Raw genomic sequence first — 14,080 nt, forward strand, 5'->3', positions numbered from 1 at the left:
GATCTGATTTTAAATTCTCAGGAATAAGAATCCAATTAGCAAATTAAGATAATGAGTCTACCTGTGGTCCAGCTGGCATGGCCAAAGATGTCTGTGTGGAGGGGATCACATGGAAAAACCAGGAGTCTACTCCTGTATTCCTATGGATGGAGTGGCCATTTCCAAAGACAGCCTAGAAGTGTCCAGTACACTGGTTATCCTGTTCTAGTCTTAGAAATTTGATATGCCTTTAATGACTTATCCGTATTGAAATTGTTAAAAGTCCCACGTTAACCTTACATAACCTGTCTTACTCCTGTGTAAGCAAGCCGAATTCATGACTTATGTTTCTTGTAATGTTAAAAAGATATAATAAGCAGCAGAAAGATCCATTTTTACATTTGGAAATAAAATCGAACATCAGAAACTGCTTCACAGGCTCTAGAACTTTCCTTTTCCAGCATTAATCTACTTAATTTGGGAAGTCAGCACACAGGGTAGCAGACCTTCTCATGGTGAAGAGAGCACAGGAATCGTTCCCCTAGTTCACCAGAGAGACTCACAGCACCATCGACCCTGGTTTATGAAATTGTAACGTTACCCCGGAAGCCAGTCTTTAGCTCAGCAGGCTTATGTTATCTGGCTATTATTTGTGGACATACAATCCAGTAGGTGTCTTTCTAAGCCTTTTGGAATATAAATCTTTCTTACTTGAAATGGAAACAAAACAAACTCATAAATTTTGACCAGCTAAGCTCTTTGTGAAATTGGTTATAGTGTAACATTTACCTGGGATTTTACAACCATTTCCACATTCATAAATCTTGGTCATTGTGCTCAGAACTGTATATTAGAGTAGGAGCAACAACAGAAAATTATATCCTGATTGTCCAAAGGTACTGAGCAGCAAAAACTTTTCCACCATTTGTTCTTGGTACCCATAAAGAAACATTTTTTAAAAGGTTATGGAGGAAGAAGTTTTGCATAAATCTACCTGGTTATGATTTTCTAAGGAATTCTTCCTTTCAGCTCAAAGCTGGGTTTTGGATTAGGTTAGGATATCAGTTTACAACATTACCACACTCTACTTTTCAATACAACCCTTTCTTTTTTCCTTCCTTCCTCCCTCCCTTCCTTTTTTCCTTCTATCTTCTTTCCTTCCTTGCATCCTTTCTTATTTCCTACTCACTTTCTAATTTATTCATTTATTTTCTCTCTTTGAAGCAGCCGTGGGTAGCATTTAAAACCATTTTATTTGGTTTCTAATCTATACATAATTGTAAATTTACTGGCTTACCAACTGTTTCTTGAGATTTGAAAGAATAATTCTTGTCTCTGGATTCTGTAACATGGAAAATTCTTCCACTTTTCTTTTACCACCAGTCTAGCTGTTAGAAGGATCTCCTTGAGAAGCCAAATCTCTAACCAGCAAGTCAGAGTAAGGCAGATGGAATGCAAAATACTAGGCTAGAGGCAAAAAGTTATATAGAGAGCTGATGTTGCATGATGCCTTAATTAGTAAATCTACTTGTTTAGTACCACTGCGACTCATTCACCAATTGGAGGCCAGTGTTTTGCTTATATTTCTTCTTATATGTCTACCAATAAGGGAAAACAAAAACAGAAACAAAACAAGACAAAGCAAAAGACAAAACCTTTAAGCTAGGAAATTTAAAACTGGAACCACTATACAGTGCAGGGATTTTAGCCCTCAGATCTTTGCTGTCCCTTGAATGTCTTCCTGAAGAGCACATTGTGCATCAACACATCACTATACAGTATGTTACTGCATAATAACAACACGTCTGAGTAACTGACAGCACAGGGCCCAACAACTATTACTGCAAACACCACACGCACTGTTGTACTATTACTTAATTACAAGGTTTGGAGTATTCAGTCAATTAAGCAGTCTGAACGACTTAGCCTCTGTTCAAAACTCTTTTTCAAAGCACCAATATTGTAAACTCTTCATTAGTTTAGGCTGAAGTGATAATCTCACTTTAGCTTAAAAATACTCTTCTGATATTGAAAATTAAATTTCTGAGATTATATGCTTCTTCTTAACAGGGGATGCTATAGATAGCTCCAAGACATGAAATGTTTCTCAGCGATTCAACTAGTTGACTTGAAAACAACACATTCAATGCAGGAGGGTGTAGCTCAGTGGTAGAGTGCATGCCTAGCATGCACAAGGTCCTGCATTCAATCACCAGCACCTCCATTAAAAATAAATAAATAAAAATTTAATTACCTCCCCTCAAAAAATAAGAATAAAAAAAGAAGGCAATACATTCATAAACTTCCATGAAAGGAACATAGATTTTAGTAGCTCAGAAACGATGATGATTCTATAATTTTACTTGTCTGATTCTATTTTCAAGTGACCACCTAATGGGAAAATTACTAACATAATTAGATGTCCAATTTGTACAATATTGGTTAAAGATTTTATTTTGCAATCTTAAATTGTGTACTATTCAGGGTAGTTATTCACAATCAAGAAAAACTGACCCTGGTTAACTTGAGCAGGAAATAATTTTGTTGGCAGTGTATCAAGAAGGCCCACAGAACTGTTGGGAAGGCTGTAGAGACAGGGTAGAAGAGCATTGCTAGGACTGTGCCAGAGACTCGATGGCTTTAGACATGTCCTGCTGGTGCTTTCACTCTGACACTTGTTGTCATGGGTACTTCTGCCACTGGATATCTGCCACCAGGCTGCTGGACTCAGTCACTCTGGACACTTGTCCCAGTCACTCTGGAATTTTGAATCTCTCAAAATTCAAAAGCTGGACTAGAACATTGATACCTAATTGGTTGAGCCCAGTTCACATACCCAAATCCTAGCTACCAGAGAGATAGGAAAGGGAACATCTATTTGCATCCCTTCAGCTTTCCTTCTGCCTAATTTGTGATTAAGTCAAACAGGAAGCGTTTGCATACTGGGCAGCAAGATTGCAAGTGTCCACAGACAAGTTTTAGTTTAGGAACTGTCAGAAGGAGCTTACGACTTCAATCATCCTGTGGTTGCCAAGTATTCTTACTTTCTCTTCATTATGGTGCTGACTAGTTGCTAGTGTTCTATGAATAATTCAATAAATTTAGCTATAATTGATAGTATATTTTCAAAACACTGTTTTGCAAGAATCTCAGATTTATGCCTTTGTCTGATAGGTCTAATGCCTGGTGAAGTTACAAAGGATTATTGTGATTAAAGTAGTGTTGCACTATATTATGCAGGAAATTGTGTGTGGGGGGGCATATATCTTGGGGATGAGGAATAATAAAATAAGCAGAGTTCAGAATTCATAGAATTTTGACGTGAAGGGAAGTTAGCAATTAGTTCAGTGGTTCTCAATCTTAGCTACATATTAGAATCACTCAGGGAGCCTTAAAAAATACTGGTGGGTAGGACCTCTATCACAGATATTTTGACTTAGTTGATCTGGAGTGGGGCCCAAGCATTGACGTGGTTTAAAAATGCCCCAGCTGATTTTAATTTTAGTCCACTTTCCTGAGTTCACACAATAGAGAAAAGAACACCAGACTTAGATAAAAAAAATCTTAATGTGAATCTCCTTTTTAGCATTTACTGAGCTTAAGAAAGTTGGTTATTTTCTCAGTGCCTCAGCTCCTTCAACTGTAAAGGGAAATAATACATACTGGCTTAATCAATTAAGAGAGATTTCTCTATTGCAGGAACAGAGAAATTGGTGCTCGATGAGGATGAACACATTACCCACGTTAAACCGAGGTCAGTAAGTGTTGGGAGTAAGTTAAGGATGTTACTCAGCTTTTTCTATTCACTTGTGCCACTAGACCATGTTGCCTCTGTGTTTATTTTTATGGTCTGAAACCATAACTATTAAACAATTAGCTAAAATGTCGACTGTAATTCAAACTTTTGGGTTTAGTTCTATCTTTCTCATTTCTCATATTACTGAAAAGGAGATGAAAGTAATTATCAATGTTTTGATTGGGATGTAAATTTTTTTTATGGTTAAAGAGGAAGACCTAGAAAGTGGTTCCTCATCTGACATAGGGAGAGGAAGAGGGAGAGAATTCTCATTCTGGTTCCCATAGTGTCCCTCTAAGTATTTTAAAATATTTGCATCCATTAACGTTATCATGAATACTTATAAATAATAATGATTTGTTTTCATAGTACTCACTGGATTTTTTAGTTTCATTTTTGAGTCTCAATCTTTACTGTGTTATCATCAAAAATGTTTGAAACTTTATTTCACTGTACACCAGGCATTTTGCTGGATACTAAGGATTCTAAAGTGAAAAGGACATGAAACCTCTCTGAGACCTTTTAACACATAAGTATAATATCAAGAGAGAACTAATTTTCTTGCCTTAACTCATTTCAGTTGGAAAGGATTAGAAATTTTTCTAAAGACATACTTTGTTATAGCTTATTTACTCTTTATTTCTACAACTAACAGGTTTCCTGGGGCTCAGTTCTGGGTGAATCTGGACTAAGGGCTCAAAATGAAGCCATAAGCAAGGTGCGATATCTTCCTCAAATAGGTATTGGTCAGCCCACCCTTGCAGTGTGGTCAGAATTTCCCTTGCCCTGCACAGAACAGAAAGAAGTATGTGACAGAGTCATATAGAGTGAGTGATTTTTAAAAGATACAGGAATTTAGAAATAGGGGTAAATAGCCTTGGGTGCTACTGTTAAAGAAGTCTTATTTCATTTTAAAAGTGGAAAGCTAAGCCATTTTATGAAAGTAAATATTTTTCTTATAAGATGGTGTTATAGTCAGGAATATAGTATGTGGCTGTTGAACAGATTAGAAATCATGAAACGGTGTTTTCTTAAAGGGAAGACTGATTTGAAAGCAAGCTGGAGAAATCCCTCTGTTTGCAGACTTCGAATTAAAAAGCAGAGATCAATTTTTCTATATCAGTCTTTGGAGCATTCATTTGTCTCTAAAACTTAAAATAGTGAAACAGATTACAAACTGAGAAATCTAGCATTTTGCTTCATAAATGTAATTTTTAGCTTATTTGTAAAATATTTCACTAAAATATTTTTAGAACTGAAATTTACCTTTTGAATTGTTTCAAGAAGGACTCAAGAAAACAAAATGTTTTATCAAGTGGTATGATTTAGTAGTTGCCTAAATTGTTACTTTTTGCAGACATTTTGGTTTTATTGAAATTCACTTTAAAGATTGCCAGAGTTATACATACAAAGTTCAAAAATTTCACTGTCTGTATTTATATTCTGGCCACTATTACTTGTTTTGTTTCATGATTATTACTTAAAATAATGTATCGTATGATGAGCTATTGTAAGATAGGCCACTGTGTGAAAAGCTTGTCAACTTACCTATTATTTCAAACTCCTGGAAAAAGATACTTATGTGCCTTTCTCTTTTGTATTGTCTTATCTGTGGTCTAAAGGGCATTTATTCATTCAAATAGTGACTGATTTCCTGATACCTACATGTTGTCACTGGGGATATTCTGTCATCACTGGGGGCAAAGTCTCTGCCTCCATTTATTGTGGTGGAATGTAAATGGAAGGTTCTTTCAAAAATAATCTTTTTAGCCCTAGCGCAGTGTCAGTGCCAAATACATACTAGTGCTTCAGGTTGTTTCTGTTTTTAATTATTTCATACCTTCCACTGAAAAATAAATCCAAGTCCAACAGATCAATCTTACATCTACTGGGAAAAACTGGCACGTGCTCTGAGAAAACTATTGCTGGAATGAAACAAAATACAGCACTCACCTATATTTGTCACAGTAAAAGGACCCCTTCCTCAAATATAACAACAATTATTAAGGCACTTTATTTATAGTTACAAAGAATTTTAAGAAATACACTTAATCCTTCAACAAAGAGATGGGGGCTGACCCCAATGCAGTTCAAGTTCTGAGGATAACTTCCCAGTCAGGCCCCCCACATCCCAAGCTCTGCATCCATGAATTCAACCAATCGTGGATTGCATAGTAATGTAGTACGCATTTATTGAAAAAATCCAAGTACAAGTGGGCCTGTGTGGTTCAAACCTGTGTTGTTCAAAGGTCAAGTATACTGTAATCAAGCATTAAAACAACTGAGTGAAGTACTCAAGGAGAGAGCATAATTTTGGGGTTAAAAGGATGAGCTATGAGTCATCATTTAATCTCAGCTCTGTGACCTTCAGAAAATTACTCAACCTCTCTGACCCTATTTCCTCCTAAGTAAAATTTTAATTTTGGAAGCTACCTCAAACAGTTACTGTGCAGATTAAAATAAAATATTTTAAGTATTTAGTAGTGTTTAGCATAACAATCAATAAAAAGTGACTATTTTCATTTGTGATGATACTCTTCATCTGGTTCAACAGATAAAGAAAGTGAAGTTTACAAAGGTTGAAAGGATTCATGGCTATAAAATGGAGGGGTGACATGCTGAACCCCAATCTTCTGGTTCTAAATCCTTTCAGTTTTAAGCCAGTGCATACTAAGGAAGACTTTAAGTAAATTAAATCACTGCCAGCATATTAATAACTTTAGTAATTACTTCAGGCTGAAGCTTTTAAGTTTATCATTTAATCAAGCTACCATCATCAAATTTTCTTAAATTGTGAAATTAAAAGTATGTTATCTTATGCTACTACAGCATCTTTTTAAAAAAAACCGACTACTTCCCGTTTTTCTTCCCTTTGTTCATATATTTGAAGCTTTCACCTGTTTGAAACTTTAAGTCTAACTTTATAACTAACCCTTTGATACAAAGTTTCCTGAAGTCTTCTACAAACATTATACGTATTATTTAACCCTCAGATGGGGTTGCAGACAGCAAGGTCAGTATTACACTCGGTTTACACATGAGATAACAAACCCAGTAAGATTAAATGCCCAAATCCAGGAAGTAATCTGATCCTAAATTCTGTTAAGATTATATCGTCGAGGCTTCTTAAAGTTAAGAAGGAGTGGGTGGGTGAAAACCTACTACTAATCACATGAAGGGAGATGATATTTAAGTACGAAAAACGATCACCTTCTAAAAAGCTGAAAACCCGGCAAGGTACGGGAACTTCTGATAATACTGTAATTTTTAAGAAACGTGGACTGGTCCCGACAAGATGTGTAAAATAGGGTTCAAACACCCAAAGACGGGCTTCAGAGCAAACCCAAGCCCCGTAAAAGCGCCGCACTGGCTGGCAGATTCCACGCGAACCACTGGCTTCCCACGTGTCTTTCAGGGAACGCAGACACGAGGCATAAAGGAAACCAAAGAGGGTTGGGGGAAAGGTAAAAACAGCGGCTAGGGCTTCCCTGGGAGACTGAGGGCACGCGAGGGCTGGGGCGGGCGGAGGGAGCAGCTGGCGGGCACCGAGGTCTGAGAAGAGGCCTGGAAGCAGCAGCATGGGGGAGGCTTCCGTCCGGGGAGCGGGCGGCCCGCGGGCCCCACCCTGTGGAGCGCCGCAGCGAGTCGGCTCTTTTGGTTCGAACCGGGGCGGAGGAGCAGAGAGCGCGGAAGAGGAATGCAGAGAGGGGAGGGGACGCTAGAGCAGCGACAGGTGGGCGCGGGTCAGAGCCCGAGATTCGCGGGGGTGGGGGCCGGCAGCACCTGCGCGCCCTCCGAGCCGCCGTAGCCCCGCCCCTCCGCCCGTGGCGCCCCGACGCTAGGCGCGCGGGCCGCTCTCCTTACAGAGGTCGCTCTTGTCCGAACGGTCGGCCTCCGCTGCGCCTGCGTGGTCGGGAGGGGAAGTGAGGCGGTTTCCTCGGCGCCTTTTCCGGCGGCGGCGGCGGCAGAGCTGGGAGGAGGCGGTGGAGGCCGGAGGGAGCCCGCGCTCGGGGCGGCGGCTGGAGGTAACCTCCGGGGCTGAGCTGGAAAGGCGGGCCCCCTCGGCCTCCGCTCTCCTCTGGAGCTGCAGCAGTAACTCCCTTCTCCCTCTCTGTGTCTCCGCAGGCGGCGCATCGAGTTCCCGCGAGGATCAATGACCTGACTGGGCGCCGGAGCCGCGCTGCCTCTCGGGTGGCCTGGGTCGGTGGTGAGCGCGGTGCTCGCGGGCCGGGGGCCGGGGCGAAGGGCGGCAGTCTCCCGCGGCGGAGTGAGGAGAAGGCAGAGGAGCGGGAACGGCGGCGGCGCTCGCGCGGCGCCTGCGGGGGGGAAGGGCAGTTCCGGGCCGGGCCGCGCCTCAGCAGGGCGGCGGCTCTCCGGGCGCAGACTCAGGGCCCCGGCGGCCGCGACGAGTGGAGTCATCGAGTTGGGAGGTCGGTGATGCCCGAGTGAGCGGCGGGCCCGGGCCTCTGCCCCGAGGAGGCGACTCCCACGCAGGCCGCACGGGCGCCCTCGCGACTGGGAGGCTTCGTTTCGGTTTCGCGGCGGCGGCGGCGTTGCTGGCAGAGGGGACCCGGGACACCTGAATGCCCCCGGCCCCGGCTCTTCCGACGCGATGGGGAAGGTGCTATCTAAGATCTTCGGGAACAAGGAAATGCGGATCCTCATGTTGGGCCTGGACGCGGCCGGCAAGACGACCATCCTGTATAAGTTGAAGCTGGGCCAGTCGGTGACCACCATCCCCACCGTGGGTTTCAACGTGGAGACGGTGACTTACAAAAATGTCAAGTTCAACGTCTGGGATGTGGGCGGCCAGGACAAGATCCGGCCGCTCTGGCGGCATTACTACACCGGGACACAGGGTCTGATCTTCGTAGTGGACTGCGCCGACCGCGACCGCATCGACGAGGCCCGCCAGGAGCTGCACCGCATTATCAATGACCGGGAGATGAGGGACGCCATAATCCTCATCTTCGCCAACAAGCAGGACCTGCCTGATGCCATGAAACCCCACGAGATCCAGGAGAAACTGGGCCTGACCCGGATTCGGGACAGGAACTGGTATGTGCAGCCCTCCTGTGCCACCTCAGGGGACGGACTCTATGAGGGGCTCACATGGTTAACCTCTAACTACAAATCCTAATGAGCATTCTCCGCCCATCCCCCAGAAGGAGAGAAATCAAACCCATTCATAGGATTATCGCCACCATCACCTCTTTCAATTGCCACTTTCTCTTCTTTTGAATTTGAACTCTGGAGTTACAGTTCTACGGTTTGGGGGAGGGGGTTAGGGGTTTTTCTTTTTTGTTTCTTTTTCTTTTTTTTGCTTTGCGTTAGGATGCTCTGATCTGACTTTTGACATGAACACAAAGTGCTAGATGCTCTTGTTGACTTCCAGCAAATGGGATGGGGGAAATATAGCAGGTCTTGGTCAATTCCTTTATAATAATGGTTTGATTTTTTTATTTTGAGAAAATCTTCTTTTCCAATGTATGCTTTTTTCCTTTTGCCCAGTTTCCTTATCACTTGCTGTAGATGGCTTATTTTGCATTCATGCAGACTATGTTGCAAGTCTGTTTCATCTAGTAAACTGAAAATTATTGCTTAATCAAACTGCCGTTTGTCTTTTATATTTAAGGCCTTTCCCCCTCCTTTATGAGTTCTAACTTTAACTTAGGAAATTCAAATGTGACCTTTTATATCTGAGACCAGTAAAGTAAACTTAGCTCACAATGGCAAATAATGAGTAATACTGCAATATGTTCCAGTTGCACATCAATATGTTAAAACAGGTAATGTAAAAAGTACTTTGAAATGTCAGCTATTAAGTTCTGAAACATACATCATGCGTGAGTAAAGATAAAACTCAAGTTCCCCGTTACATAGCTAACTTACACTGCATAAAAATAGAAAAGTGTAACCTGTCAAGTACATAGATTTTTACCACTGCAAAGTTAGCAGCTTTGCTGTGTTTTCCCTCTTTTTAAACTTTAAAAATAGACTCTTCCAGAAAATGGAGCAATAATGGTGTATGCCACACACAAATATTTGTAGATATTTTAAGTGACTTTGGGCAAAACTGGAATATATACTTTTACCATGTTTCAAATATCTTAAGACCAATAGTTTTAAAATTGCTAGGATGTTTACTTTGTTCATTAATAAAGTCTTTAACAATTCAAATTATATGCACCTTTTACATAGTTGGAAAAAAAATTCGTTTCCACATTACAGCAACTGATTAAGCTGAAGATAATGTCTTTTTTTTTTATAGATTAATGATCCATATGTCCATTAATTAGAACACTGGAAAAGAAGTTTTATAAAAAAAGTTATTCTGTTTGTAGGATTAACTCATGCAAATCGTCAGATATCCTGTTGGTTCAATAATAACACCATCTCCTTTAAGGAAGGAAATGTGATGAATGAATGATGTGTAGACTTGAGGAATGGCAGAGGGAAAGTAGGATGTAGAGAAAGAACCTACAGATGACAATGAATGTAAACTTATTTTTCTTCAAGGGTAAGCAGTGTGTACACTGGTGATACCCAGATCCTAACAAGATTACTTGCTTAGCTGGTTAGGACCAGTAACTAGATTATTGAGACCACTATGATAATACTTTGAACCAAATGTTAACGCTTGATACAGAATTGTGCAGCAGCATCTGGTTCTTACACAGCCTTAAGGATTAATTTTAAGAGATCCTCAAGGAATTAAACTTAGGGAATTTCAGAAATGTAGACTGCAAAGGCAGTCTACAGGAAAAGGTGGAGTAGGTTTCGTTTATGAGGGTGTCTGAAAACTAAAGTTGAGCGGGATATCATGGTATATGATTGGACAGCATTGGTCCTTCATACTTTGGCCATATTGTATAATGGAGCTTTTACCAAAGACGTATGAGAAGCATAAGGCTATGAAAAATTAACTCTTCAAAGTAAAACACTTGACAAACATTTTACTTAAAGCAGATGAGAAAAGGTGCTATGTTGTAGGCTCCTAATGGTGCGGGGGAATTTTTGAATTCAAAACGCAACTGAAGTATAAAGTTCTCAGTTTCACTTGAGTAGAAGTGTCTCTAAAAATGAAGCTGACACACATCTAAGAACATTTTAGTTGCTTTTAAAATTCCCAGAGCTCCATCATAAATTTAATTACTGGTATTTCAAATGATTACATATTAAGGTACATAAACATGGGCTATACAAATATCAATGTTACAGTAACATCTTAAGACAAGCACAAAGGTATGAATGCCTAAACTGGAGGAAACTTGAAACCCTCATGTTAATTCTTTAATGTAGTATTTCTAACTTGTGACAGATTGATAGGCAGCCATTTTTTTGTGTCTTAAAATAACTGGGGGCATAGTTAAGATTTTATACATCAAGTGATTGCTATGGAATGTTGCAGGTGAGATGTGGTTATTTTTAGTTTATTTGAAATGTCTAACTGAAGGTGGGGGGAGGGGGAAGCAAATATTTGAAATTTGGAAAACCTTAAACCTTTTGACAAGAAACTGTAATTTTCTCTTACATTTTCTTTAAGGACATAAGAGGTTGATAATTGATGTAGTTAAATTGAACCATAACCATTGGTGATCATGGGGCAGCTAATTATAGCCTGCAGAAAAAGTTACTACCTAAGAATTTAAGAAATAAGATCCTGAAGTTTTTGTTTAATTGCATCAATTTCTGTATTTTATGTGAATTTCTAAACTGCAGTAAGTCTTGAATGAGGTTAATCTTGTCTGATATAAGTAAATGAGTCTGTAGACTGTGATCTCCCCAAACTAAAAAGTACAGTACTTGGAATTGTGTTCTTTATGGTTGTAGTGTTGGTAAAGCACTAATATGCAGAAAATAAAGGAATTACACAGTGCAGTTTCTCACGTTATGTTACTCGTTTGAATTAGATTAAATGGGACGTGTGGTGTGTTGGGCCATGTTACTCTCCAGGGATATATGATATAAAGTGACTTAATTTGGGAGTCACTTAGCTTTTATAAGAGCAAGAAGAATCAATTTGGTTCTTGGACCTAAGCCTGGCTGTATAAGGAGGTTTTGCCCTGATGTTCCATCAAATTTAATCTGATTTTATGCTAACTTAGACACAAAAACAGTTGAAAATTTAAAAAAATTAACATTCTATGGCAGTTTTTATTATGCTACTGTTTTTCAAAAATCATAACCTTATCATTTTTAGAACAGAATTGTGTGTCTAAAGAATTGGCCTACAGTGTAGTCTTGACTCTTGACAGTTGACGTTTGGATTTTAAAGTTTGGCTTTTAGAAACAAAGGTTGTTTGCCTGATACCAATGGCAGAATTGTAGCCATTTGGAAAATAAAATAGTAGGTGAATAATAACGTGTTGGATAAACGGTTTTTTAAACATTTCCTTCTTTGTAGGCATTCCTTCTTGTATTAGCAATTTTTGTAGTTTCATTTTAGAACGTCTTAGTGTTTTCTCTAGTATGATTTAACCCCACATTAATGTTATTATATTTCGTACTGTGTTTTATTAATGGCTCTCAAGTACCAGTTTATCAGAGAGCAGTAGAAGGTGTTTTACACTTTAGTGGGTTTTTATGTTTTAATATAAGTTTAGAAATGTAGGAGCCATAATCTGAATGGTGGTGGAGCTTACTAAATTCCCAAAATTATTTCCTCTATACTTTGCCAAGTGTATATATATATGTGGGTTATGGTAAGGCAAATCTTTCCTGACAGGTAGAAATTGTAAAACCACATAGCAATTAAAAATAACTTCTAGGTCTGACTAACCACTGAGCATAATGTATTTGAAGTATAATGTTCAATAGAATCTAGCTCTTTGCATTGTTTATATTAAATGGTAAAGACAAAGTAGGAAAGATTATAGTATTATGAAATTTATAAAAAGGGAATGTTAAGAGATGGAGTAATAGAAAAGACAAAGCAACTTTTCTCTCTGCTTTGCTAAACTTGAAGGTTGCCAGACTAGTTAGTGAGTTGAATGGACAGGGAATACAAACAGGTGAGATCAAAGAGGCAGAACAGGTCTGTAGAGGGGTTTAGGAGTAACAGTTGAAATTTATTATTAAATAAGCTAGAATAATCACAGATTTTCAGGGAATTAGTCTAGAAATAAGCTTACTTTGTGGGATAGTAAGAAAACACTTTAATTTTGAACTTCCCCCCCTTTTAAAAAAATGTTTTATCACTACTTGAAATAGTTTTTAAAAAGTGTTTGGCACTCTCGTTCTTGAATACTTTTTCACTTGCCTTCATTTGGATATACAGTGGACCCTTGAACGACACAAGTTTGAATTATGTGAGTATAAGTGGGTCCACTTATATATGGATTTTTTTTCAATAATAAGTGCTATAGTACTACACAATTTGGGGTTGGCTGAATCAGTGAATACTGTGTAACTACAAAGTTATGCAAGGATTTAGGTTTTTGATTGTGCAGAGGGTCAGTGCCCCTAACCCCTGGGGTTCAAGGGTCATCTATTTCCTCCATGGATTTATAAGTGTGAAGGCAGGTCTATTTATTGAGAGCCTACTGATGTACCTGGCACTGTTCTAGAGACAGGAGTTAAATCAATGAAAAAAAAGACCTGCCCTCAAGGAACTTATGTTGGGGTTGAGGGTTGGGGGTAATAAAAAAAATATTCCAGGTTATATACTATGTATTACATAGTATGTTATATATATGGGGGACAGGTAGGCGTGTATTCAGAGTCCTCATTGAGAAGGTGACTTGTGAGCAAATATTTGAAGGAAGAAAATATCAGTGGAATTGAGATAGTAACAAAAAGATAATATGTATAATGTAAAGCAGGGGTGGGGAAACTGGCCAAGGGCAAATCTGGCTACACCTGCTTTTATAGGGACTGAGCTAAGAATGGCTTTTACATTTTTAAAGGATTTTAAAAAATTGCTAGAAAAAACAAATTTGAATATGTGACAGTATTTATCCTAAAAAGCCTGAAATATTTACTGTTTGGCCCTTGATGAAAAATGTTGACTCCAGAGCAAAAGCCCAATTTTTGAAATATTACCAAAATATATAAGAAATCCAATAAAAGACCATTGTTAAATGAGTCTGATCAAAACTTTAAGAAACAGTGGCACATATAATTTGCCACATTTGAACATTTAGTGACCTTTGAGACTTGTTATTGAGTAGTCTCGCTTGGATTTTTTTTTTCCCTAAATAAGTTTTAATGTGTAAACTCAGTAGCTTTTCAGTTTCAATTTTAACATTCTTAAAAATTTTGTAAGTCATTTTATTAAAAAGATTTCCCTTATTTTAATGGTAG

The 14,080-nt window shown here is 39.2% G+C and overlaps 1 protein-coding gene across 1 annotated transcript; it reads left to right on the forward strand.

The window, feature by feature from the left end:
• The first annotated feature begins 7,640 nt into the window (after positions 1 to 7,640).
• ARF6 (ARF GTPase 6) lies at positions 7,641 to 11,656 on the forward strand. Its single transcript, XM_072963018.1, has 2 exons — positions 7,641 to 7,800; positions 7,901 to 11,656. The coding sequence occupies exon 2, from the start codon at positions 8,388 to 8,390 to the stop codon at positions 8,913 to 8,915; it is 528 nt and encodes a 175-aa protein (XP_072819119.1). The 5' UTR covers positions 7,641 to 7,800; positions 7,901 to 8,387; the 3' UTR covers positions 8,916 to 11,656.
• Positions 11,657 to 14,080: the final 2,424 nt, after the last annotated feature.

This window comes from Vicugna pacos, chromosome 6 (genome assembly GCF_048564905.1).
Source record: "Vicugna pacos chromosome 6, VicPac4, whole genome shotgun sequence".
Taxonomy (NCBI): domain Eukaryota; kingdom Metazoa; phylum Chordata; class Mammalia; order Artiodactyla; family Camelidae; genus Vicugna; species Vicugna pacos.

What these genes read in the sequence shown, in the direction of transcription:
- ARF6 (XM_072963018.1), top strand. Translation starts at nt 8,388, where the DNA reads ATGGGGAAGGTGCTATCTAAGATCTTCGGGAACAAGGAAATGCGGATC.